The sequence below is a fragment of the Archocentrus centrarchus genome, chromosome 6 (genome assembly GCF_007364275.1).
Source record: "Archocentrus centrarchus isolate MPI-CPG fArcCen1 chromosome 6, fArcCen1, whole genome shotgun sequence".
Lineage (NCBI taxonomy): Eukaryota > Metazoa > Chordata > Actinopteri > Cichliformes > Cichlidae > Archocentrus > Archocentrus centrarchus.
Window position 1 is genome coordinate 23,630,998 of NC_044351.1, and position 26,908 is coordinate 23,657,905.

General features: G+C 40.4%; 2 protein-coding genes across 2 annotated transcripts; one reads left to right on the forward strand and one right to left on the reverse strand.

Moving 5' to 3' along the window:
* Positions 1–410: 410 nt before the first annotated feature.
* Positions 411–24,766, forward strand: nfat5a (nuclear factor of activated T cells 5a). Its single transcript, XM_030730890.1, is given in 14 exon segments — positions 411–711; positions 9,395–9,523; positions 12,935–13,246; positions 13,249–13,555; positions 13,715–13,877; positions 13,879–13,899; positions 14,977–15,167; positions 15,295–15,467; positions 15,638–15,772; positions 15,899–15,951; positions 16,066–16,198; positions 17,586–17,761; positions 17,857–19,870; positions 20,066–24,766. Coding segments are annotated over 14 exon segments (4,263 nt in total). The 5' UTR covers positions 411–638; the 3' UTR covers positions 20,449–24,766.
* Positions 24,755–26,774, reverse strand: nudt7 (nudix (nucleoside diphosphate linked moiety X)-type motif 7). The gene is given in 12 exon segments (XM_030731087.1): positions 24,755–24,819; positions 24,822–24,900; positions 24,903–24,973; positions 24,976–25,111; positions 25,210–25,244; positions 25,247–25,261; positions 25,264–25,350; positions 25,353–25,365; positions 25,857–25,929; positions 25,931–25,995; positions 25,997–26,051; positions 26,734–26,774. Coding segments are annotated over 12 exon segments (735 nt in total).
* Between the last annotated feature and the right edge of the window lie 134 nt (positions 26,775–26,908).

Genomic DNA, 26,908 nt, shown 5'->3' on the forward strand with positions numbered 1-26,908 from the left:
GAAGTGATAATATCGTATTGTAACTGAAGTATTGTGGGGTGTCTGGTGATTTCCACCTCTGATATTTAGTACATAAATAGGACATAAAATGTAGGCCTATTTTGTTATGAACACCATCTAAAGCAACCTATAACAGGATATCCTTACTTTTAGGGCTTTAGTGGAATAAGGATTAATCTCTTTAAGTCACTTGAGCTGACTCTACCTGGTGCCATAGTCTGTTGTATCCTGAAATAAGAATGAACCTGGTTATGATACTACTTTTCTCTGATGGCTGGAAATTCTCAGTATTCTCACCCCCGGCCACTGCGCATGCTCCTAGCAAAGAGAGGCGGGCTAATGGGAGGTGGGCCGACCGACTGTAGTCGAGTGTGTTTGTGTGTTGGTGTGTGTGTTCGTCTCAACGTAGCACGAAACGTGTCTCCTCTCAGCAAAGACACACAAACGTGAGACGTACTAGATAACGGTTTTCTTTTTTCGATGTTGAAAGTTTTCTTTTTGCCGCCTTAAGACCGCTGCGATTTTGTACTATGTATATTAAAACATTCCGCTTTTAAAACGTGATATTTATCCGCCGGGAGCAGCCGACTTCGTTTCTGAAGAGTGTCCGCTTCTCCTCCCCTCGATGAAGCGCTGCGATGCCCTCTGATTTTATATCCCTCCTTAGCTCGGATATCGACCTCAATTCCCCCAAATCTCTATACTCTAAAGGTAAGATTTATCTAAAGAAAGGTTACTATGAGGTCGCTAATCCGTTTTGTCCTCGTCTAATAGGAGGTAATATGATTGTCTTGATAGCTTGTGTTAAGCTGCTAGCTAGCAGTGGTTAGCCTCATTTCTGCTAGTAGCTAGACTAGCTAGCATAGTTACTTGGCTCGACTACCCTTGCTGATTAGTTGTCACATGCGTGGAGAAGCATGATATGCTAGACTGTCTGAGTAAGTATTAGCAGTAATAGGTGTGTTTTTGATTGATTTTGTCATGCAGGTTGATGGCTAGCATCATTTTAGACGCATGTATGAGCTAACACAGCTTTGTGAGGTCGCTCTCTAGCCACTACATTGTTCCGTGGTTTAAGGTACTTAAGTCGTGCTCGGGTTCTGCAGAGGTGTATGTATGTGTGTGCGCGCGCGCATATCGCATAAATGGAAAAGTAGTGCATGGCTGTCTTGTGTGTTCTCCTTGTTTGGTTTCGGTGAGTGACAGTCCCTCTGTTGTTTTGGTTTGTTTGGTGGACTTGAGCCAGGGTTTCCTCCTCACATTCTCTGGTTTCACTGAAAGAATGCAGTTATTGGCCCCTCAAAACCTAGAGTGTGCTATTCTGCCCGTCAGGATAAGGGGCCCTCTAGTGCCAAAATATATTCTGTCTCTAATACCGCTGCACATGTGTCAGCCAACTGTTATGTTATTATTAGGTGGGTGTTGCTGCATCCTCGAAGAGCAAGGCCGTTAACCAATGTTGCATTGAGCATGGTTAGTAGGTATGTGCGGGGTTAGAGCAGCACTTTGCCATGTAAGTCAGTCTTTTCTCCTTTTTTAACGACAGTTTCAACTTCACGTGTAAAGCAACTGTCACTGAATATGCTTACTCAACTCAGGCAGCTATCATGCATTTACTTATTTGTGAGCAAGACTTGTATATGGCCTATTGATCCTAAAGTGCAAATGTAATCTGAGACACAAGAATTTATGCATATTGCTTTTCCTGAAGACATTAGCTCTGTTGCACTCCCTTGGGCTTTTTGCCCATATTTTGATCAAATACTATTCAAATGTTTATTCATTATTTTTCAAATATTATACCCAGCTGAGCCTTAACTTGCCTGCTGGTCCCACATCTGTTTGGCTGCTATGTATAGGGTGCTCATGAGCCAGCAGAAAGCTTTGCGCTGTGACCCTGAAATTCTCAGTTGAGACTGCCATATGGTCACACTGTATCACATGATGACTGTTTATTTATATCTCTGTAATTGGGTGTGCACTCTAACGTTGGGGTCAAGGTAACAGACATGCTCATCAAAGATCTATTGGGAGAGCTCATGTATGTCAGACTATGTGGGTGAGTGGAGACAAGTGACCAAGCTGCCAGAATATATTGCATTATTTAGTCGGTTGTGATTTTTCTGAGGCAAATGTGAAATCTCAGAAGTTATGAATAGAATTGGTAGGGTCTAGGGTTTACTAAGAAGCAAGCGGTGTCTTTTTGGATTCTTCTTATTGGACACAAGTGTGTAAGACAACTTGTGTCTGATTTTATTACTGTGACAAAATTGTTGGCTATATTTACATCAAAAATTATCACTCAGAGAAGAGCAACAGAAATCTCTTACTTTTTCTCTGCCACAGCTTGCTCATCTATTGAACGTAACAGAGACAGAGGGAGTGCTGTTTCTGTGTGAGGAGAGCAAGCCACTGAGCAAAACAAATTTTTTTTTCTGTGCCTGGCTTGAAAAACAATCTGCTAGAGAGATATAAAAAGTGGCTAAATCTAGCAAGAGTTAAGTTAGCAACAGTGAGGTGAACTGAAATATGATGATCGCTGTTCAGACGGACAGGCTGGGATGCCATATATTTCTGCATCCAAGTAGCCGAAACCCAAACCCAAATACCTACCCAACAAATATACAGATTAGAACTGCGCAGTTAATTGAGTTTTAATATTGATCACGATTTTGGCTTCAGGTGATATTAAAAATGTGCGCTCTGCCAATAGAACAGAAAGCAACACAAATTAAATCATTGCCCGACCATGTGCCTACATATGCCAATCACAGCTGTTCTCTACACAGTGCAGCTTGGAGTTTTCTGGACTACCTGGGCAACTAACACTGCCTCCGAAGACACAACGACAGAAATCAAATGTATGGTACAGCAGAAAGTGAAGAGATTGAAGTGGATCATCATCAATTGTTTGGAAATGGCTTGAATTTAGTACAAGTGATCTTAACCAAGAAGAAATTATATGCACAGAGTGCTGTAGAGTTGTCTGTGCTGCAAAGCAACATAACTAACTGATTCAGCTGCCTGAAAATGCATCACAAACTGCAGTATAATGAATGCAATAAACACTGAACAAATGTTATCCCATCGCACAGTTGTTTTTTCCAAAGTTAAAAATTCTGCGCTGCACGCAAAATGTTCCGTGGGAAATGCTGTGAAGGACAACTTTGAGTTGACAACTTTGCTATGAGTTATATTCACATCCATCATGTAGGTGCAGTGAATGGAGTCAAAGACTTTATATTTTGCTTCTAGGAGATGCGTTTAGGCCAAGTGAATAAACACCTTATTTGTCTGCAAAGATGTTTTAATTGAAAGGAATGTAGCACAATGTAATGGTGAAAACACTCTCAATTTGATACCTTAGGATCAAGAAAAGGTCTTACCTTGGTATTGAAAAATGTACAATTCTGCAGGCATTGTTACTGAGTTTTACATTTCTGATACAGTGACAAATGATAAAAGCAATAGATATTTCTAGTGATCAGCTGATAGGAATGGTTGGTATACTGGTGTTTTATTTTTTAATTTGTCAGGACACAAATTTTGCAATACTCTCGTTACTCTGATTAAAAGAAGTGTTTTGTTTTTAGCATATATGCAAGGGAGATTTACTTCCACAACATGTTACATACAGGATGCATTAACCACGTGTCCCGGGCTGGCTGTGCTTCCTTCAGTCTGTTTACACTTAGTTCAGACTTTCACTTATTTCATTTGAAAGAAAACAGGCCCTTCTCTTATTGATGTCTCACTGATATGCATTTAGGCTAGCAGTAAACTGTCACTTGCTTTAGTGTTAACAGCCATGCCTTCCACTTTAACAACTGCAGTCTTGTGGGTATTTTTTTGGCTTGCCTTTAAAGGTGAGGTGAATTTGTGATTATTGGAAATTAATTAAAAAAAAAACTACTTATGTTTTATTAGCCAAACAACTCATTCACTGGTTAAAAAAGCAAAACAACACAAAAACTAATCATTCTAAATAATTACTAAAATCCAAAGATGCCGTTATGTGTCAGACAAAAGCACATGCTTATATCATTTTAACAGTATGAGAAACTTGAGTTGTCACTGTGACTTATTTCAGTGCGTCATGCTGACACACTGGACATTCGTTACAGCTGTTCATAGATTTGGTCAGACTATAAAACACACTATAGTACTTACTAAATGTTTACATAGACACTCTGCATGATACATAGCATAAAACATTTTCTCCTAAGTAGTTTCAGAATTGTTTGCTGTAAATTATCTGGGGCAAATTATTCTGGCCATGGTGAAAGAGAGCACTGAATCATTAGCTATATAGCTAACAAAAAAAAAGCCCACGTTAAATCAGGGGTGGACAGCATTTTGGTTACCTACTTAGGCTACACAGTGGATAATACAGCCAAAATGCTTTATCATCATTTAAATTAGTGTACATCTTGCCAATTTTCTGATGCACACCACTGCTTAGGTTGCTTTTGAAACAGATTGCATTTGAATCGATTGAAATAACAGCACAGATTCACTGCAGTCATTTGCCTTAAGATTCCTTAGCATAATGTTGCCTATTATTGATTTTCATTTCTTTTCTTTTTTGGGGGGGGGGGGTTATGGCCCAGATTTTGAATGGCTAGTTCAAGCCTGTGTTTTGCCTTTGTGTCTCTTAAATACAAAGATAAAATAAACAAATCAGTAATGCTTAGGTACACCAGGTGGTATCTGTGCCCCTGAGGCCTGCTGAGCTTGCAATAAAATGGTGGACTCTGCATGAAACCTGAGTTAATTTTTTATTCTGTTATGTGTATGTGCACATATTCATTAGCATCACTTGAGACATATGACAAAATATTGAATTTCCTCTTAGAAATCTTCCATAAAAGCATGCTGCCTCATAACTTTGAATTACACTTTCATGTCAGTTTGTGTTTACCTGTTCACTGCACCTTTGGTAACAGCAGCGGCCCATTCACAAATGCAGACTGTACTGTGTAGCAGTGGCAATGGCAATCATCTCCATATGTTTTCTTTTAATACAGTGTCCTTAAAGCTGTTTTTAGACTTATCAAACAGTACTAGCTGCTGGTTGGCATAGTGTGTTGTGTATTTAGATTCAACACAGTCACTGACATCTCAACATTATAACACAAGCTTCTCATTTTTATCATCCTCAAGGACTGCTGAAATTCAGTGTCACTTCCAAAGAGCTATACAGTTTCACTGGCTGGACAAAGGACAGGTTCTGTGGGAACAGGATGCAAGTTGAAGGCCACAGAGCTTGTTTTTAAAAGTCAATGCATATGGCATGCGTTACATGTAGACTCAGTTTGAAAACTGTGGAGACTAGAGATTCCTTGGAGAGGCAACTGATTATTGCTTAGATATTTTTGGCACAAAGTGTTGCCTACTTATATTAGCAGAGGACTAGACCATCTTTTGTATGGTGGTATTTAATAATTCATGTGACATTGTGGTTCCCCTTACTAACACACACATTTACATATCCATGCTTGCTCACCTCTATAGCTACAGCCACAAGTAGAATCAAGTTCTGTGGAAAACTGTGATTGGGAGTAAAGTACAATATATGTGCACAGTAGAAATTTAGTTTAGCTAATGCTGTTAAATCTGTTTATCCATCTGATTTGCAATAGTAGACTGAAAGCAAATTAAAAAATAATATTCAGCCATTTCTGGCAGTAATTTAACTTTTAAGATAAACAGAGTTGGTTTAAAAGACCAAAAATGGCGTTCTTTCATTCTTTGTGGTTTGAATGTGGTGAGTAGCTCTTTTGTCTGTACTCTGGCTTGACCATATTGTTATGTGTTCAAGAGCATAATTAAAGCACCACTGCTGGGCATTGTGATGCACTCCTCCTTTTTTTTTAATCTGAAGAGAAAAAAAAAAACATTTACTTGTCTTCTGATCTTTCATCAAAGAATAAAAATGGAGTGGTGCTCTTGCCATTTGGCAAAACCTTGAATGCTTGTGTGATGTGAGCAGTGCATAACTATGTGGTGATGTGATTTTATTGTTCTAAGCATAGGTTAAAGTCAGTCCACCTCCTGGCAGGCTAATGTGCTGCAGGTTACTATTTGGGCATCCTATGACAAGCTTATAGATTTGTACAGACTTGCCTAACTGGCTTCTATAAAGCAAATTAAGACCAAAATCTACTGCAGGAAGATTGTCAGTTTCATCTATTTTGTGAATTCTTAACCTACTTTTTAAAACCTTTTTTGGGGGATAGTTGGCAAACCTTTTAGGTGGGGTTTATTAGTTTTAACTTGGGCCAGTTCTTATGTGCAGGTTACCAATATAATTAAAAATAATTTGCTTGGAGGCCTTTCAGGATGGCTGCTGAGTGTCAAGACTTGCATCAAGGAATTTTTTTGTACATGCACAAGAAGGTGTGCAGCAAAATCCAAACAGCAGCTGTTGATCCTGCAGTACTTTCCTAGTATGTTGTTTCCATTAATTAAAGCACTTTGTATACTGTTTCACACACATTTAAAATTGAGCTAACCTTTTTTTTTTTTCTTCAAACTTTAGGATTTATTGCATGTGTTGCAAAAACAGCTTCTAAGCCCATGGGATTTGTGTTGCAAAGCATGTGAGGGATGAGAAGTGCTAACACTGCCACAACTTTATGGAAGAAGTGAGTTAGTTAAAGCGACATAAAAGTATCCATACATACAACTAAATAAATGAGTGAGTTTCCGATTTATGGAGGGGTGAAGAGGTACAACTTGAAAGGAGTGTGTTGGATTTAAATTTAAACATTCCCCTGAAAAATGATTGTGGCAAAATATTTATTTTAAAGCAATTATCTTGTTTTCGTAGTTGTTGGAAGCCAAAATTGTGAAAATAAAAGCTGATTATAAAGTCAGCCCTGCTTAACAATCATGGCTCTCATTACAAGACATTTGGAAATGCGGCTGTTTTCTTTGGATTATTATGAGCATTTTTTTTTTTTTTTTTTTTTTTACTTCATGCTTTCATTATGCAGGTGGAATTTTAAATTGAAAGAAAATACAAAATAAATGAAATTATGAAAATCATTAATTGGAGCCATATTATTTTTTTTCTCCAAGTCGCCACAGCACAGTTTGAATATAGAAGCCCTGTTTTGCATACAGTACACACCCTAAACTCGGCAGTCTGGTTCAAAAGCAAAAACAAAAGGCTGAAAGAAATCCAGACTGTGCAATTGTGAACGTGAAGTGACTGACTAAAAAACAATGTTATTAGCTTGTGCTTACACTGATTACCGGTCACAAGATAATTAAATCTTATGGCTCTACCTAATATTTGTGCATATTTAAACAAATTTGTGCTGCAAGTAAAGACGGTAATCATTGTTACTGGCTTTTTTTCCTTCATAACCCTTTATTATTTTAAAGATTGCTCTGATTTGAAAACACATTTTGGGGAGGTTTCCCATCACGTGCAAATCTTTTAGGCTTAAACAGCATTGTGGTGAATTTTTAGAGGGGTAATTTAGTAAAGCTCTGAATCTGAGTCCAGTAGATGAGAAGATTCTGTAAAGTTTATTTCTAATAAACAACCATTTGTCATGTATGTGTGCTGATTTTTAAAAAAAAAAAAAAAAAAAAAAAAAAGAACAATGAACCCTTCACAGCTTGATTTTCTGTGATATTTTTTTGTGTTGCTGTGTGACCAGCAAGTACCCAGAGAAAACGAATGATTTATGCCTTTTTCAGGGCAACAGTGACATTCTTTAACCCAGTGTGGACTCCTTTTGATCTGGCCACTACATGTAAGCCTCTTCCCAACCTTGGCCAGAGGGTGCCCGGCTTGGTGAACAGTCATTTCTGTCCTTTGTTCTTTACTGTGTGCTTCTCTTGTTTAGCAGGAGTGTCATGCTACTCCTGCACACGTGGTGCCGAGTCCATGAAGAGAACATTTGTTTGCATGTGAATGAATGCTGTAGCACATAAATGGGTTCAGAGCAGGTTCACTAGACCCACTTTATACATGCATGTCTTGTTTATGGGGATATTACTTAAGGCTGAGGTCATGTCGCGTTGCCAGTCAATCTGTAATGCAGTCAGCAACAAAGACTCACTTTATGCCACTCACTTGTGCGATTCGTGCGCGCAATTAGATGGTTACTGACACTTCTCTATAGTCTGTAGAGCTCACTGTGAACAGGTTCACTGAAATCCACTTTTTATTTTTCTGCCCGCACAGGATACTGATCTCCCCCAGATCTGTGAAATATCACAGCGCTTTCTATATTTGGTAAGAAAAAGAAATGAAACTTTCTTTGGCCTTTTGACATTTGAATTGTGTTACTCGGTCAGCTGTGCTGTAAGAGGACTTGATGCAAACAATAGCAGATTTTATTTGCTCTTTGTGTGAACTTTTGACACACTGACACCAGCTCAGCGCCATCAGTGACATCACAGAAGTGTGAGATCGTGTGTTTTGCCAGCTTCATCATTGTGTTGGGAACAAAATCATAACCAAGTGTCAGATGACTACCACACATCCTCTGTGCGGTCGATGCAAAGCTGAAATATCCATATCAAGGTGTTGATAGGGGCCTGTTTCTTAGCAACCAGACTACCTAATCGTGTGTTTATCTACCATCAGATCTGATTTATTCCAGTGTGGCTGCAGTGGTTGTTATGTCTACAAGGAATCATGTTGCCATTAAATATCGTCATGACTCTGGGTTTTATTGCACCAAACCCCATGGGAAGCTAATTTAGTTCATCATAAGATACCCTGTGTTGTTAGTGTTGACTGCAGAATTTTTAAGAGATGTGGGAGGATTGCACTATTGCTTCCACTTGTCTTCGAAAAAGTGGATGAAGAAACAACCAGTCTAGTGAGGTACTGCAGGAGTTTTGTTATTGCCATCAAGACTGCATTTGTGGAAGTGAAATTAACTGCTGGCAAGGTTACATTTTGTGGTGAATTGTGGTGATTTCTGGAATCAAACTCCAGCAGTTGTATTATTAGTCATATTGCATTTCAGAGCAGTTCTGCATTAGCTTCAGTTTGAGGCCAAGACAGCTGCCTTATGCAACCCTTGAGGTCTTCTTTTCAGTATAATAAGTTAGAACACTGCTAGACATTTCCAGTGTTAAACTGTGACAACACCTATTTGGGTTAACTGACAGTAAAGGCAGATGTTTTTTGTTCTATTTTTAAAAATCGGGAGCAGTTAAAACGTGGAAGTTGCTAATTTCATCATGCTCCACGATTCCTAACAGGCTAAAAGGAAACCTGCTGAAAACAGGTATTTAAAAACAATATTTACATCTGAGAAGAGCGAGTATGAATCTTTTCTTGTTACATTGTCCTGTAATTAACAATAATCTCATTTGTTTTTCAGAGACTAATTTGTTTTCTCCTGCTCATCCTTTATGGCAGAGTCGGTATATGACCTCCTCCCCAAAGAGCTCCAGCTCCACCCGCCGTCCACCCAGACAGACCCAACCACCATGAGCCAGAAGAGTGGGGGAGAGGCGGGACCTCCCCCCTCTGCAGCCTTGGCATCAGGTGAGCTACCTGCTCAGCCTATGAAAACCATGATCTGGGATCAGTTTCCCTATATCAAACTATTATCCAAGTCAACAGGGGTAAAGAAATGTGCCCTTGTATGAGTGTCTGTGGGCAACTTCACCCTTTCATCAGTTTTCGAGGCAAGATTTATGATTCAAGGCTATTGTTTATGCTAGTATGTTATATATATTTCATCAAAGTATTTCAAAACTACTGATATGATAAAACATGGTTATTACATGTCAGCTGGGCCCAATGTTACACAAGGGTACAATGCCAACAGGTGGATGGGGGTTTAGTCTTAAAGCCTTTTTGTACATCTGAACAGAAAGTGTATTTGAACATATTTTGTAATTTTTAATTTTCCAATATTATACTATATTGTGTCTACTATGTTGTTTTCTATCTGTAAGCATCTTTTTTTACTGTTAGTGTTAGGCGATCCTGTTACCTGGCAGCAGCATTGCTTATGTAGCCTGACCTGCACTCTATTTTCCAGACAAGTGAAAATTTCAGTATCCTTAGCATCCTAATGTGAAGACATCACTTGACTTTGCACAATTGCGCGCTTAGTAGTACAGTGTACTTTGACCGTTAGAGTAAAAAAAATAACAAATAAATAAAAACGTATTGAACACCAAAACTGCAAATCCAACATGAACCTGCAGCTCTTCACTTAACCAGTTCACTGTATAATTCTAAAATGATAAAAAAATTAAATATTTCCAAATTATTTAAGAGTAACTTCTAAGCTCAGTTAATATCTTAACTAAGTTATACCATTTTAGTCATGGTGATGATCATTTAACACCCTCTGTGTTCAGGTTTCTGAAGTTGTGGCCCTCAGGCCAGTGGTGGTAATTTTGTCCTTTGAGTGTGACCATAAGAGAATGTGCTGCTGTTCATGTTATTCATTTATAGTTCAGGCCATGTATTGTATGATAGCTGTGCAGAAAAAGACCAAGTAAATCATGCAGGAAGCGACAGCATGGAGAAGTAAACAGACACGAAGCTACTGAAGGGGAGCTGGTTAGTAAAAACAATGCTCAGTTATTTAGAGATTGTTCGGATTCAAAGTGTCAAATGAGCAGCAGAATAATGTATTCTGTAAAGAATGCCAAAAACAAGTCCCGACAAAAGGTCCAAGCACTCATCTTTTCCACTGTGTATACCGATGCTAATGCTAATGGCCACGCTGCTCGTTATAAGAGCTGAAGCCCTCAGCCAGGTGCAGCTAGCTAGAATCCTGCTGACTGAAGGATGAAATTTTGTTCATTCAGTCTGTTTACATGTTTTGTTATTTGTACAGAGTACTAGATGTACAGGAGTACACACAGGAGGAAGCACTTTGCTGAAGTCTACTTCACTGGAGACTGGATTTTAAAGAATAAGTCAGCCTTTTGGTATTTTTTGCACTGTATCTTTTCTGTTTACATTTTAATAGCACAGCTGTGAGTCTTTTATGGAGGAAAAAAAAGCATTTATTTGAGCATTATCATTTAAATATGCCACTAGTTTATTTTTGAGCAATTTCTCACGTACATCTACAGCTGAATGTTAATAAAAGTGCCCGTGTGATATTTGGGAGATGTAGCTTTGACCCAGAAGTGCCTTTTTGTTTATACCTTTTGGGAAGAAAAAATATTGAGATATATATCGTATATCGCCATTCAGCTAAAAAATATTGAGATATCATTTTTGGTTCGTATCGCCCAGCCCTAACAGATACCAACCCAAAGTTTTTATATGATGCATTTCCCTGTGTGGCTCTCAGTCATATGTTGGCTCCATCAGTTGGCACTCGGTCATCAAAATTTTAAACTCCTGTTCTTTGGATACTAAGTAATACACAGAACCTTTTTCTGAACTGGTTTACTCTGAATGACAACTTCAAGAAATGTTGAGTTTGCATGCTAACATGGCCTCTTTATTGTTTCACTGATGTTTTTCACCTTTTGATGCTTGTGCTAAATATTATTTGTCACTTGGCTTTTTAGGCAATTAAAAAAACCTATCACGATGGCCCATCTTCATAGATGCAGCGTAACCATCAGTGCTGATCCATATACTGTCCTTGAGAGTTGGCATATTGCATTCTCTTTTTGTAATTTCTTTCTATTCATTTCAGTAAAGCCCTCTTGAATTGGCACATCTCCCTGAAAGTGTCAGTGTGGTTTGTTGAGTTTTAAATGCCTTTAACAAAAATAGAAGAGAAGATGCATCTTTTGCATTCTTATAGAGGTTGTGTGCTTGAACATTGTAGCTAAATTATTGACATGTCATGCTACAGAGCTGCCAACATTTTCACTAATTATAAAGGTTCTGTCTCCTCATGAAACAGTGAAGTTGCCCCAGCAAATGTTGGACTGTATTTTGAATATCACTTACCAAGAGAAAAAAAATGTAAAAAAGCAAAGAAAATGCCCTGATCTTGGATCATGGTTCAGGGCAGCTGACATCAGTTAAAACCGTGAAGGATTTTAGTCATGGTTTTCATCTAAAAAGCAAACTAACTGGTCAACAGTCATGTTGGAGAGAGCGCTTTTTTAACGCTGCCTTTTCACTATCCTGTCTGACCCAGCTGGCCCTAAGCAGTGCTGATCAAAAGCATGACTACTGTGATGTCTTTTAGATCATCATTAACCAAACAAACATGCTTCCAAATGTCTATAAATGATAAACTTCAAAAGATACTCCTTCCTTCAGTATATTAACTCATCCAGTTTACTGATTGACAGAAGTTAAGTCTTGAATGATCAGCTCTCTTGTTGCTCATTGGCTGTCTCGTTTTTATTGCAGGAAGTGCCCTCTGAGGCAGGGAGTGTCTGCATATAAAATGGTCTGCAGTTCACTGCTCCATAGGTCAGAGGCTTGTTTATTCTGTCTCCATGGCTACGCTCAGTCCCAACCAAATCTTCCAATTGGCATGCGCAAACAACTGTTTACTACTGAATGCACATTGCACAAACTGTACTGTAACCCTGGCAAATTTAATTTGGCGCCACATTATCAGCTTGCAAATTTGGCTGTACAAGAAAGTTTGACCAGATTTTGTTATGTTTCTTTCTGGCAATGTGTATGTAACAATTTGTAGCTTGCTTTTGTTTTTGTAAACAAGGCATGTCAGTTTTGTCACATTGATTTTTAATTGAGAGGATTTGTAGGAATCAAAACATTGTGGGACCTATAGTACCCTTCTCAACTTTAACTTCAGAACATTTGATCAGTGCTTGACAGCTCTCGCATGCACCGTGAGAGCATATAACTCACAACAGTCTGTGAAATTAGAGTTGGGAAGAGGGGAAATCTATACAAATCATGCACAAATTCAGCTGCTTGAATGGGACTGCTAGCCTGCTCTGTGCTGAATATCTGTCCTAACTTTTATACCTGTATACACTACTACAGATGCCACCTCTTCCACCTCCAGCCCCTCTGCCTCTTCCTCCCTGGCCGTAGGCGTTACATCCTCTGGCCCCTCTACCTCATCATCAGACCATCTCAAGGTTGCCCAGCATGTCCACTCCAGCGGAGGAGATGTTGCTGGAGCGTCAGAGATGCAAGGTATGGAGGGTGCCGCCAGCAGAGGCAACAGTGGAGCAAATGCCACAGTAGGGGATGTAGGGTCAGGAGGGTTGTCGGGGCTAGGAGTCCAGCAGCCTCAGAACACCCCATCAAAACGAGGGCCTGCGTTGAGCATATCCCCACCACCTGAGGACCTGTTGATGACAGCCAGATGTCTTGCCAAGAGGAACCTACCATATCTGGTGCACCAGGTCCAGACTCGGAGCAGAGCAGCAACATGTGGGCCGATGAGTCCGTCTCGAACTTCAGTTTGATCAGCTCAGTCTCCTACAATGACAATACAGAGGTACCGCGCAAGTCTAGAAAACGTACTCCTCGCCAGCGGCCTGGACCCAAGCCTGCTCCTCCAGAAGACAGCATGGATATGTTTGATGCTGACAGCGCCAAAGCCCCTCACTATGTGCTATCTCAGCTGGGCACAGATAAGACCAGTTCCATATCAAGGTATGCTGACAGTTACCCTAAGTACATTCTGTCTCTTTAAGTTAGAGTACATTTCCCCCTCTCTAGGTCTCCAGAAAAGCTCAATTAAAATTTTGTTTGAGGTAACTTAATTCCTGGATACCATACTAATGTCATCATCATCATTTTGTTCCCCTGCAGCTCTCTCGAGTCAGGAACTGCAGTGAAAGGTGGGTCACTGTCTGCTCAGTTCCCCCAGAGGAGTGATGGGAAGGAGCTCAAGATTCTGGTGCAGCCAGAGACCCAGCATAGAGCTCGCTATCTGACTGAGGGCAGCAGAGGTTCTGTCAAAGATCGCACTCAAACAGGGATTCCCCACTGTCAAGGTTTAGAGTACAAAAGGTTCTAGCAGCTTCTTAACACACAACTATTAACACCTAAGGAAGGAGCCGAATAAGATTAAATATGCACAATATACTGAGTGTGGAGTACTGCAAAAGAAAGATCGTGCCAGTACTGGACACATCAAAATTATTCAGTTAAACTACTACCCATGTGCTTTTTTCCTTTGACCTATTTCACTAGCTGGCATTAACATGGATAACTTGCTTGTGTCCCTGTGAGGTAAATAGTTTGTTTTTTATTCATTTTTTGACAAATAATAAACCCAAAATTCAGAATGCAAACAACCAAACAAGCACCTTTACCTCATGATAAATCAGGGTAGGGGACTGAATGAATAGTGCCTGCCTTGTATTCATTATTAAAGCATTAAATTATTGAGCACTCCTGAACTGCTCAGTGGTTAGGAACAGATCACATACTGCTTTTGTATGATGAATATTTCAGAGAAAATAGACCCTGGATAGAGCAGTGATTGGTAGGTTATTGAAATGTTATCTGAAAATCATTCAGGGCTGAGGGTTGTTTTTGGAAAACACATGCTCAGTTGATTACAGTGCCAAAAAAAAAAAAAAATTGCCTTTTAACAATATAAGAATTAGGAATCTTGTAAAGTAAGGGGACCAATAGTTTTGAAAGCAAAATGTTTTATCTTTGGATGTAGTGTTTTTAAGTTTTAAGTAGAGTTTAATAAGGGTTCTGAGCCCATACATTGAAATCCAATACAGAAATATCTGTTTTTAATCCAGTGCTGCCAGGTGTCACAAAGATAACAGCTGTTTTTTGGACTTGTTTCTTGCAAACAGATGTTTGCAGCTTGCTTTACCCTAGACAATAAAATACCAAAATTCTTCAGCTTTTACAGTGAGATATTTTATTCTTAAATTGTGGAAAAACTGTGTGGGAAAATTCGCACAATGTCTATTTGGAAATGCAGTTGCATTTTATATTTAGTTTTTGTGTGCATACTCATTATTTAATGCTTAAAACAACTTGTTCTCTAAAAGCATTGTTTTCTATTAATTATTCACACCTTTTATTTTTTTTTATTTTGTCTGCAGTTGGAAGGTGTGAGTGAGCCAGTTGTGCTGCAGGTGTTTGTAGCAAATGATGCAGGCAGAGTGAAACCCCACGGTTTCTACCAGGCATGCAGAGTGACAGGACGCAACACCACTGCTTGCAAAGAGGTGGACATAGAGGGCACCACAGTTATTGAGATTCCTCTGGAGCCCAGCAATGACATGACACTTGCGTAAGGAGTTCTTGCTGATAATGAAAGATCAGTTATTACTCGCAGTGTTGATATTTAAGAAGCATTTGGTGTGTGCTTTTGTATATTTAGTTATGCCTCCCTTCTCCTTCCTGGGTTGTTTCTACAGGGTGGACTGTGTGGGAATTCTGAAGCTCCGTAATGCAGATGTTGAGGCCCGCATTGGTGTTGCAGGATCCAAGAAGAAGAGCACACGAGCGAGGTTGGCCTTCAGAGTCAACATCCCCCAGCCTGATGGATCGGCCCTCATTTTACAGGTCCCCTCATCGCCAATCCTCTGCAGTGAGTCTTTGATCCAGCATTAACTACAAATAAGACAACATATAGGACAGCCATCTGGGATTTCTTAGGCTGTTTGATGGATAACGTTTTGTTGGATATTTGGCTTTTTTTTTTCTTTTTTTTTTATGCTATGTTAGTAACGATACTTTGGCTCTTTTGTCACTCTTCAGCCCAGCCAGCAGGAGTGCCAGAGATCCTGAGAAAGAGTCTCCACAGTTGCTCAGTGAAAGGAGGAGAGGAAGTTTTTATAATCGGAAAGAATTTCCTCAAAGGAACCAAAGTTATTTTTCAGGAGAACATTGCAGGTGTTGTAGCTGTGTTGGTTTTGTCAGTAGTGTTGTAGCTTGATGTCATTTGTGTGGATACAATTTTCTGCATATAAACCCTCTGATATTTGAATGGATGAACGATATTTTATGTTGAATTTTCAGATGATAATTCCTGGCAAGCCGAGGCAAAGATTGACATGGATCTTTTCCATCAGGTAAATGCAAGTAGATGATGGGTATCCCTTTCAGTTTTTCATTGAATAATCTAATCTGCTGTATCAAACCTTTTGTTGGGCATACACTTCAATAAAACTGTGATCTTTTCCCAGAATCATTTGATAGTGACAGTCCCTCCGTTTCACAACCAGTCAATCACTTCTCCAGTTTCTGTGAGCATTTTTGTGATGACCAATGCTGGTAGATCGCATGAACCCCAACCATTCATCTACACTCCAGACTCAGGTAACAGCAACCAGCTTATGCATGAAAGTTACATAGTTCATGATTTTCAGCTGTCGTGGCATTGATATCTTTTAATTTTTGATACTTATCAATAGTGTGATACTTATGGGCTATTTCTGTTATGAAAAGTGTGAATAGAGCTAATATAGTACAAGTTATTATTCAGATGGTGAAAACAGAGAGGGACAGATTAATACTTTGTGTTCCTGTAAATAGGCAAAGGTTTTATGTGTGAATGTGAAGGCTACTCTGTCCAAAAGCAGCTGAAATGGGTCTTGACACATACACATACTGTCCACTGTCTGGAATATGTGAAATAGCATTCAGTTAACCTGTTTTTAACAAGGGGTTATATTAGCTGCGGTGGTATTTTATTTATTTAATTGTTATTATTGTTCTTCCCAAGTTATTCCTATTTTTATATTTCATAAAAATAGTAAATGTATAATTATGCAAATGTGGAATATTTCCTATTAGTTGATCCATCATTAGTGATTGAGATGAATCTCAGAGTGCCATAAAGATTTACTTGAGATCTACTAAACCAAACACATTTCACAAAGCAGACGCTTATAGCTTTTACTTTCTGAGGTTATTATTTGTCTTCTTTTGTTTCAAAATTTTAAGTTTCCTGCTCTAGCAGCTATCAGTGAAACAGAACTGTCAAGGCGCCCACCAGCTAACATTAAAGAGGAATTGTTTAGTTCAGTGAGAATCCTAGTTAAGTGAATCTGTAATCCACATCAGCTTAAGGCTGGGAGATGAAAGAGGACTTTTGTGTGGATCCAAGTAATTTTAGGCATGGTGACGCTGGTAGCCTGAGTCTGAGTGACAAGGGAAAGGGGAAAAGAAGAAACTACACAGAAAATAAAGAAATGTGGACTGGCCACAGGTAAGAGTGGGACAGTGAGAGAGAGAGACAGTGAAGGTGCAGGGTGTTGTAAGAAAGACAGCCTCTATATTTAAGACAAAGAAAGCTATGTAATCCTCTGGACAGACAAAGTGTGTCAGAATACTTTGCTACTGTCACACCCATCATTGAAAACATCTCTTTCTTAGTAACAGTTTGATTTAATTTACATTTAAAAAGGGAAAGTAACCGTTTGCTGCATGTGCAATCTAACAAATTATATTTTTAGTTGGATTACATGTAGAATTTTGATGGTAAATATGGATGTATTCTCCAAGTTTGTATGGCTGTGGTAGCACACTCCCCTGTGTTTGGTGTTGGATGGGTTTTCACTCCACATCATTCATTGCAAACATTGATGTTGCAGCTTGTCAGGTATTGTTCTGTATGCCAAGCTTTAGGTGTTGACTTCAAGTAAGTAAGAATTATCTTCTCACATACATACAACTGTCCTTTTTTTCCCACTCTTACCTCCAGCTGATAACTCAAATGTGCTGACAGTAAAAACAGAGGGGATATCCCTGGTCAAGACCTGCTTATTTGATAGCCCGATCAAATCTGAACAAACAGAAGGCTCTGACCAGACTTCCAGACGGCAAGAGGACACACCTATGGAAGTGTCTAGCAATCCACCATCCACGGAGGTCTTCAAAGTAAGATACCCCCTGCTTTTTTTAAGAAAGAGATTTCAAAATATTTGCTTTAGAAATGTCATCTGTAACGTCTTTTGCTTTCTCTCATTTCACAGACATCCCCTGACCCTCTCATCACAGTGCAGCAGACTCTGGATCTTGGTTCTAGTCCTCATCCTGGTGGAGAGTCCTTTCAGAGCTCAATGCCCTTACCATCAGAAGATGTGGACCTTCCCCAGGCACCCCCAGTCTTCCCTAGCCTAGAGTCTCTCAGCACGATTCAAAAGCAGGAAATTGCCCCAACAACCTCCTTCTCAGTGTCAGGAGACACTACAATACCCCCTGTGACACCTGAAGTCCCCCAGCAATTCCTCAGAGACCCTCAGGAAAGCTTGTCTCCTGAGAGTTCCAGTAATAGTGGAGGGGTCGTGGTTGTGGCCATGCCACAGATGGCACCTCCCTCTCAGCCACAGCAGTCCCAGGTTTCCCTTTTTCCCCAGGAAGGGGTTGCTCAGCTGGAAAGGGCAGTAAGGGAGCTGCAGGCAGGAAGTAACACCACGCTCCAGCAGGTGTTGGAAGCAGCAGTAGCACAGCAGCAGCTAAACTCCGTGCTTTATAGCCCCACACCTTCTGCAGACTCCCTTCAGCAGCATGTCCAGGAGAACATGAACAGCCTTAGACTGGGGAGTACAGATAATTCACTGTCAGCACAGCAACAGCTACAGATACAACAACAGGAGCAACAACAACAAATACAACAGCAGTTTCAACAACAGCAACTGCAGCAACAGCAACAAATACTTGAAAACCTTCAGCAGCAGCAGCAGCAAGTCATCAATAACATGCAGATCCAGCAACAACTTATATTACAGCCACAAGAGCAACAGCAATTGCTTCAACAGCAACAACAGCTACAACAAAATCAGCAACAGCAAGTTCTAAACAATATTCAGCTCCAGGATCAGCAACAACAAAATCAGATTCTTACCAATTTACAACAACATCAACTACAACAGCAGCAACAACAGCAGCAGCAAAGTCAAGCATTGAGCAACCTACAACAGCAACAGCAACTGCAAGAACAGCAGCAGGTCTTGGAGAATTTGCAGCAGCACCTTCAGGCCAGTTCTCTCCTTCAACAGGCTGGAGAACTACTTACCATCCAGACCAGCTTCCCAACACAACCTCCATCACATACATCTCCCCCACAACAACTCTTCCAGTCACCCAGGCCCCTTGCCGAGACCCAGGGCCCCCAGCAGCAAGTCCAGGCTGCCCTGATCCAGAATACACTGACCGTACTCACTAGTGGCAGTCTCAGCTCAGAACAGCAGTCAACAGGATCAACCCTATACCTGACCCCAAACCCTCAGCCCCAGCAACAGCAGCAGCAGCAGTTGGCATTCATCTCCTCCATGGAGACATCTGCCAGCCAAACTCAGCCTGTTTCAATGTTTCAGAACCAACCGCAAGCTCAGCTTTCTCAAATGCAGCAACAGAGCACTCCAATGGAGCAGCAGCAGTCCCCACAGCAGAACCAACAGCAGCCAGCACCGCTTCCAATGGGCCAGCAGAGTTCCTTATTTCAGAGTATCTCCAATCACTCACAAGGCAACCCTGCACCCCAGCAAACAGGTCTGCTTCTCTGCACCACTGATCTTAACCCACAGGCTATCCCCCCTGCTATACTCTTTAGTACCCAGACCCAAGGCCCTTCTCCTATGGGGAGTATGAGCGTTGGAATCCCCCAGTCAGACACAGCAGAGCCCATGTCCTTCCAAGACCAGAGCTCTTCGGGCAGCAACTCAGCATCCACTGAGAACCAACAGCAGAGCCTGTTCCAGGAACAGCAGCCAATGCAAGTGGGCTCAAGCTCCGTCCCAAGCAATCCACCTGTGGAGCTGTTTATACCACAGACAAATCTGTCCAGCTTGCAGAGTACTATTGGCTCACAGGAGCTCAACAACCAGCCTCCAGCCCCTGGCACAACCATCTTTGTGGTGCAGGGAGGTGTGGGTGTGGTAGCCAGCCCTGGTCAGCAGCCCCCAGAGCAGCTTTTCCAGACAGCTGTGGGTGGCAATGTGGCTTCTCAGGGACAGGCCAGTCTGTTTGTTTTTGGCATCCAGAATGGTAAGATGATTTTGACCATGTTTACCTCAAAAGTTAACTGTGTTGAATTCTTATTTTTCTAAAGCATATGGTATTACCATGCTCGACCTATTAAGTTGTATGTGTCCATATGCTTTTTGAATTACTCCAGTACCACAACTGTATGCTACGTTTACTGTTTGATGATGGAGAATATTATTTTTTTTCTTCCCTTAGACTCATCCCAGCTGCTTAGTTCTTCTGGACCCAACCAGCCTGCACAGAGCCAAATCCAGAACCCCAGTCACATGCAGACTCTGCTGGATCAACCCATGGCCCAAGCTGCCTCCACAATGCCAGCCACCATGCATAGCAGCTTACAGAATACCCTTCAGGCACAAATGCAGACCAGCCTGGAAAATGTAATACAGGCAAACACACAAACATGCCTTCAGTCCAGTTTACAGGCAAACATAGAAACAAGCCTGCCAACTCCAATGCAGACCAGTCTACAGACACAGATACAGAGCAGCTTACAGAATCAACTGCAGGCATCCATATCAACATCGTCCAGCATGGATAAAATTGAGGACCTACTGGAAAGCCTACAGAAGCAGTGATTTAATGTTTGGACCATTGTCAGCACTTAAGGAGGGTGAGTGACTATGTATGTAGCTGAGAGTTATACATCCTAAAATCCCCATACTAAATGGCAGTGTGTGGCGTTTAGTGCCAATGCTAAGAAACAAAAAAACAAAAACCCATTTAAATATCTAAGAATTACATGCCCTTTTTACTGAAAACCCAAATTATGAGCTCATGTGATCCATTTTTAAGAAATATTTATCATTAATTGTAGCCTCCATTTGTCCATTCTTGAATTGATGTATCCACCTTTGTTATTACCCCTCTTGCAGGATCAGAGAGGCCTGTAATAACTGCTTTATCCATCATTCGCACAAATGCAGTGTTTGGTTGTCAGTGTTTTTGTTTGTTTTGTTTTTTTTTAAATAATGTGAGCCTAAGAAATGGTCATAATGATGATGAGGATAAAAATGTTTGTTGAAAAGCCAAGAAAGGGATAAAGAACGTCAGTAACAGAGGAATGGGAACCGCGTCGTGATGGACAGTGTTGTGAAAGCGCAGGCAGAGTAGATAAAAACAGCCAGTTATGGAATATCAGATTGCACATAAGTGTCAGATAAAGGCAGAAGAATCTCATTTGAGCGTGTAAACTCCCAAGATTTAATTTCGGTTTGAGAAGGTATGTGTTTTTGGCATCACTTCAGTTGGATCGGGAGATTAGCTGGTGTAAAAAAAACAGGGATGAAATCTCATCACAGTAATTTGATTTTAAACTTCTTTTGCTGTGGTGAATATGAACAATCATGCTGTTAATCAGACTTTAGATTTGCATATGTCAGCAAAGCCACTGAAATCCATTCTAAGAGTCCAGAATATTAGACTGTACAGTTCTCCGTAGAATAATATGTTCACATTTCGGGTAATAACATTTACGGGCATGGGTGAGAGTTTGCACTTGAGCGGTTTATTAGAGGGAGCACAGTTTAATATTGGTATCAGCACCACAAAAATGAAATTAACTTTATCACAAAAAGTGTGATAAAGACGTTCTTTTACTGGGAGCACCCTGGTGAGTGGAGGGAATATTGCGCACTCTTAAATGAGATTCAGTCTGGTGAATAATGTGACGCGGCCTTCTCTTGGCACTTCCCAGTGTTTTTGTGTGTGCGGGCCTCATCACAGAGGTGCAGATGCTTTCTTGGTGAAATTTTAAATAGCATTCAACTAGTTAGTGTGTTATCTGTTGCTTTGAAGAAGTTAACTCAGTTCATTGTGGATAGAAAAAAAAAAAAACCTTTCCACTAGTGAAAATGGAGTGTTGTGTGGTTTTATAACATTTTATCTAAAGGCACTTTATAACCTCTTTTGTGTAACCTGCTAGTCCTTATATCCGTCCACAGCTCTCTACTGATCTAAGATGAATTTGTACTCAGAAACATCCAATAGGGGAAAGAAAAATGGAGGGGGGGGGCAAACAAACCGAAAGCAGTTGTCTTTGTACAAATAAATACATCATAACCAAGCATTTTTATATATTTTTTTTTCCTCATGTCAGAATATTTTTAAGGTCTAGACAACTTTGTATAGAACGTCAGTTCACTGTTGAGTCCCTATTCGTATTCAGTCTGTGGTCCAGTCAAGTCTGTCCAGAAACAGCCATTCCCACAAAAGCATTGTCATTTTCTTTCAGTGTTTGAGTGGTAACTAGGCCTTTTGTGTTTTAGACACTGACGGCACATCTGAAATACTGACTTACTCATTTAGTTTGTACATTATATGAAGGATCGTTATTGTTTTTCTTTTTGTACTAAGTAAAGGCCCCTCACGGTGGCTGTTTACTGTTGTTTGTGTTGTGTTAGAGATTACGTTTTTGTCTCTGGTGGTAACGCGTGCAGGTTGGCGTCACATGAAGCTGGCTCCTGTTCCTCGTGTTGTGAACGGGGGCTCACTGGTAGATGAAATCTGTTACATTGAGATCACCATTTTTGATTCTGTCTCTGGTGCTATCTAGAGGAGTAATGGGCACTTCTACTGTGATGTTAGTATACAAGCTTTATACTATCAATAACACTTGTGATAGTTTTAGTTTGGAAGCAAGTCGAGTCTGCAGAGCTGGCTGTTGAGGGAACAGAATAGAGTGCACCGAGGCATAAAAATTCCTGCTGTGAATGGCCACCATCTTGTCCCCACTGTCGTAATGTTTACTCATTGGATTTGCTCATTCACATTATGCAGCTCTCACACGGCTAACGATTCAGCATGTTGTTTTTTACAAGATTTCTTCTAGTTTTGTGAAGGTACTTGGCTTCATGGATCAGTTTCTGTCATTAATATTTCTACCATTTGACATTATTCTATTTTTGAGCAGAGTGACACTGCTGTATTTTCCATATCTCAACAGTAGGCAATTTGGCATTATCCAAAAAGCAAAGCCAATTTTTCGATACTTCAAACATTAGAATCGCGTTGCTCACACGTTTGTTTACATTTTCATGGTCATACTCTTATCTTGCAGCTGTTAGTAATCCATTTTAAAAGTAACTTATCTTTTTTAGAATTTTGTATCCGTGTATCAAAATGTAGAGTATTTTTGTAAAACTAAACCTTTTTTTCCTTACTTTTCTTTTCTTCTTTTTTTTTTTGCTCATAGTAAAGAATTATCATTGCTGGTGGTTTTTTTTTTTTTTTTTTGGTTTGTTTGTTTTTTTTTTCTTCCTGAAATGAAGCGCAGGTGTATTGTGAAGTCTGACTGAAATTAGAAATGTAAGTGCACATCAAATAAATATGTTGCTAGTTTAATTCTACTGTTATGACAGACTTTTCCCAAACTGTAGAACATAACGTGAAGTTTTTTGTGTGTGTTTAATATTTTCAACTCCTTTTCTTTCTTTCTTTCTTTTTTTTTTTTTTAAACATCATGCATCTCAAATGGCACTTTGACTCGTCCATTAGCTGTAAATCAAGTTAGAGTGCAGTAGCGATGTTTCCAAGCATTCCATCCCTCTCGGTTAAGGGAGCTAAAGAGCACATGATGTTGTGGAAGAAGTGCGGAACAGTTTTGCTTCTTAAAGCCATACCAACACAGAAAGCCAACCTGTGACTTCGGTTTCATGAATGTAAATTTTACCTCATGTGTGGAATGGAGCTTGCTCTACATCTTGACATTGGACCAATTCTAGTTTTAGAGAACATATATTTTGAGATTGAGGGGATGGGCAAGGCGGCACCAGTTGTCATTTGTGTCACTGCGCGTTGGTCAAATTGTTTTTGATTGCGGTGTAATTTCAAACCCGACCCTTTTCATTTCAGTCCGACTTTGTCGAATGGCCACTTTCACCTGGAAAAAAGAAACTGTGTTGATTTAAAGGCGTTGAAAAGAGCACACAAAACTTAGCGTACTATTTTTGTCCTTCAGTCATGTAAATGAATATCCATGTATATTTAAATGTGAAATATACTGCAGGGGTATTTTGAATTTCAATTGTGATGCTTTCAACAGAACTTTGTGTGCCTTGATAACTTAACCGTTGCTCTGCTGTGTTTACTGGTGTCCCTTTTTGTCTCATTGCGCCTTTTTTATTCTCTAGGACTGTTTGACATCCGAAAACTTTTAAGTGACTCCCCACCCCCCAACACGAGCATAACCGTAATTTGTTATACTTTAACATGTTCTCGATCCGTTGGCAAGATATCAGTGATTTACTCTCAACATAATGTTGTGCGGCTTCACCAGTGAATTGTCACCTTGTTTGTTGTTTTCGGTCAAATGTTTTCATGCCTCATGAGATTTGTACATGTGAGGTAAAAGGACGAGACAGTGAGATTGTTTTTCTGGAGAATTTTCTTGTGTTGATGTGCTTGTCAACATTACTATTGTTGCTGTGAACGTTGATCAAAGGGGCAGACCCATGATAAATTAAAGTTGCCAATAGTGTGAGCTGTATCTTGTGTGTAATCGGTTGCTCACTTTTTCCTAGTTCGCTTATATTTCACATTCTCCAACAGTTCTGTTGTAATCCGTCTGTGTAGCTTGAGCTGTAGTATCTAGCCTTAAGACCCTGCAGTAGGGATATAAGGTCAAACCTGGCGTGTTATCAATACATCTGAACTATTATAACATGTAATTTGCCTTTGTCTGGACATTTGTATACTCTTTGTTTATATCTGTAATCCTGCTGCCTACATTAAATGAATTTTTAAAAAACTGAAAGTATCTTGACTTGCTTCTTTTCACCACACTGAAAAGTTTATATTCATCCTTTTAAACAAATGCTGCACCCATTCATACAAATAATACAGTAAATAAATCTGGCTTCAGTTATTTACATGTGGAAAAGCTGTTTAGAGTTTACTGATTCTTCTATGTAGGACCTGTTGGAAGAATGATAGCGGGTCCTCTGAGTCAAGCCAACTTCAAACTCAGGTTTTCTTTCTAAGAGGCAAGAGGACCGCAACAGGATGGCCAACATGGCAGTCAACCCCCCATATTGTGATAGTGGTTTCCTGAATCAGTGTCCACAAAATAAAATGAGTGCAGCAGCCCCGTCATCCCAGCAACACATATGTAGGCAGGGTCTTTTTGCTGGTGAAGAAGAAATCCAGTGGGACTGTAAACACTGCACTGACCTCAGCTGGGTTTGGACTGGGACAAAATGACTCTTCTATAAAGCCAACAACGGGAGTCACCAACAGACCACTCTGTTGAGAAATATGAAGATGGGAAAGGGGGTGAATGAATGAAAAAAACTGGATAGACCCAAAGAAGCTGATGCTCTTAAGGAAATGTTTGATTTTACCTTATTAATGATTGGGAACAGTGTACAGACCACCTAACATCATCAGGTGAAGCCCTATCCTCCTCTGCCTCTCGAGAGCTGTGAGTGCACATCAGTCACAGTCGCTGGGGTCTCTCTTTCCACCTGGGAAACACACCTCGCAGCACTGGTCCTTAGCTACAGAGACAAATATATACAGGAATTTGAATGAAGAAATTGAGCATTTACAAGATAGGTGAAGAAGAGAGTGCAAAGCAGGGTGAACTGGGTGGAGGCAGTTGACAGGAGAATGGCAGCAAGAGTGAAAGTTTACAAGATGGTAGTGAGATCTGCTACAATGTATGGTTTGGATAGTGACACTAGCAAAAGAGGCAAAACTGTAGGTGGCAGAGCTTAAGATGTTAGGTTTTTTACTGGGAGTGAACAGGATGAATTAGAAATGAACACATCAGAGGGACAGCTCAGGTTAGAGAGGGCAAGGCTGACATGGTTATACATGTGCACAGAAGGGATAGCGGATATACTCGGCGATGGATGTAGTGAAGGAGAATATGCACAGGGTTGTGTGACAGAGGAGGATCCTAAAGACGGATGCAAATGATCTACTGTAGCAGCTGAAAGAACAAGAACCGCATTTACACCCCCACCCTGATATCCTCTCAGGTTACCTCTTTTGAACGCAGGGTCATCAAGGTGTGCAGCCGCCCACTCCTTACGAAGAGCGGGATCAGCATGAAGCTCTGGCAGTACTGGTAGATAGGAAAACTTATCTCCTATGTCAACTGCTTTAAAATGTCTATCTGTCTCCCTCTTTAATGTGCATGGTAGTGAGTGGTTCGGATCAAGTCCAAGTCTTTAACAATCTGGAAGGTGAGACTGAACCTGGGTTTTGCGGTCCGACTTATTAAATAGGTACTTCATTCCCATTAACCAGTAAACATGGAACTAAAGAAGAGCTAAAACAACGTTGTAACGCTTCAGAATACATCACGTTGCTCACAGTGTTGTAGCTCAGCGCATATATGTCTAATGGTAAAATTTACACCACCACTCACCTGGCAATAACAACAGGTGCTTCCTACCGGAGTTAAGCTAACATGACGTGAAAGCTGAACACCGGAAACGTGTGTGACGTCAGCTACGACAACTTCCGCCTTAGCCACAGTTAGCCTATTAACTAAGAGACTTTGGAATGATACTTGCAGCCTCAAAATGAGTAAAGGTGGAGTCAGAGACTATTTAATGATTTAAATCAAATTCTGTAATAAGACCACAGAGATTATCACGATTGCGCAGGAAGTCGAGAGGGTCATTTTGTCGTCGTATTCTTCTTCTTTCGGCTGCTCCCTTTAGGGGTCACCACAGCGGATCGTCTGCCTCCATCTGCATCCTCCTCTGTCACACCAACCCCTGCATTGTCCTCCGCTTCATCCATGAATCTTCTCTGTGGTCTTCCTCTTTTCCTCCTGCCTGGCAGCTCCATATCAACATCCTTTGTCCAGTATAGCCACTATCCCGCCTCTGCACATGTCCAAAATATCTCACCCTAGCTTCTCTAACCTGAACTGTCCCTCTGGTGTACACATTTTTAATTCTGTCCACTCCCAGTGAAGGTCTTAACCTCTTCAGCTATCACCTCCTGTGTTTTTGAAAGTGTCACCATCTCCATGCCCCTACATCATAGCAGTCGCACTACCATCTTGTAAACCTTCCCTTTCAC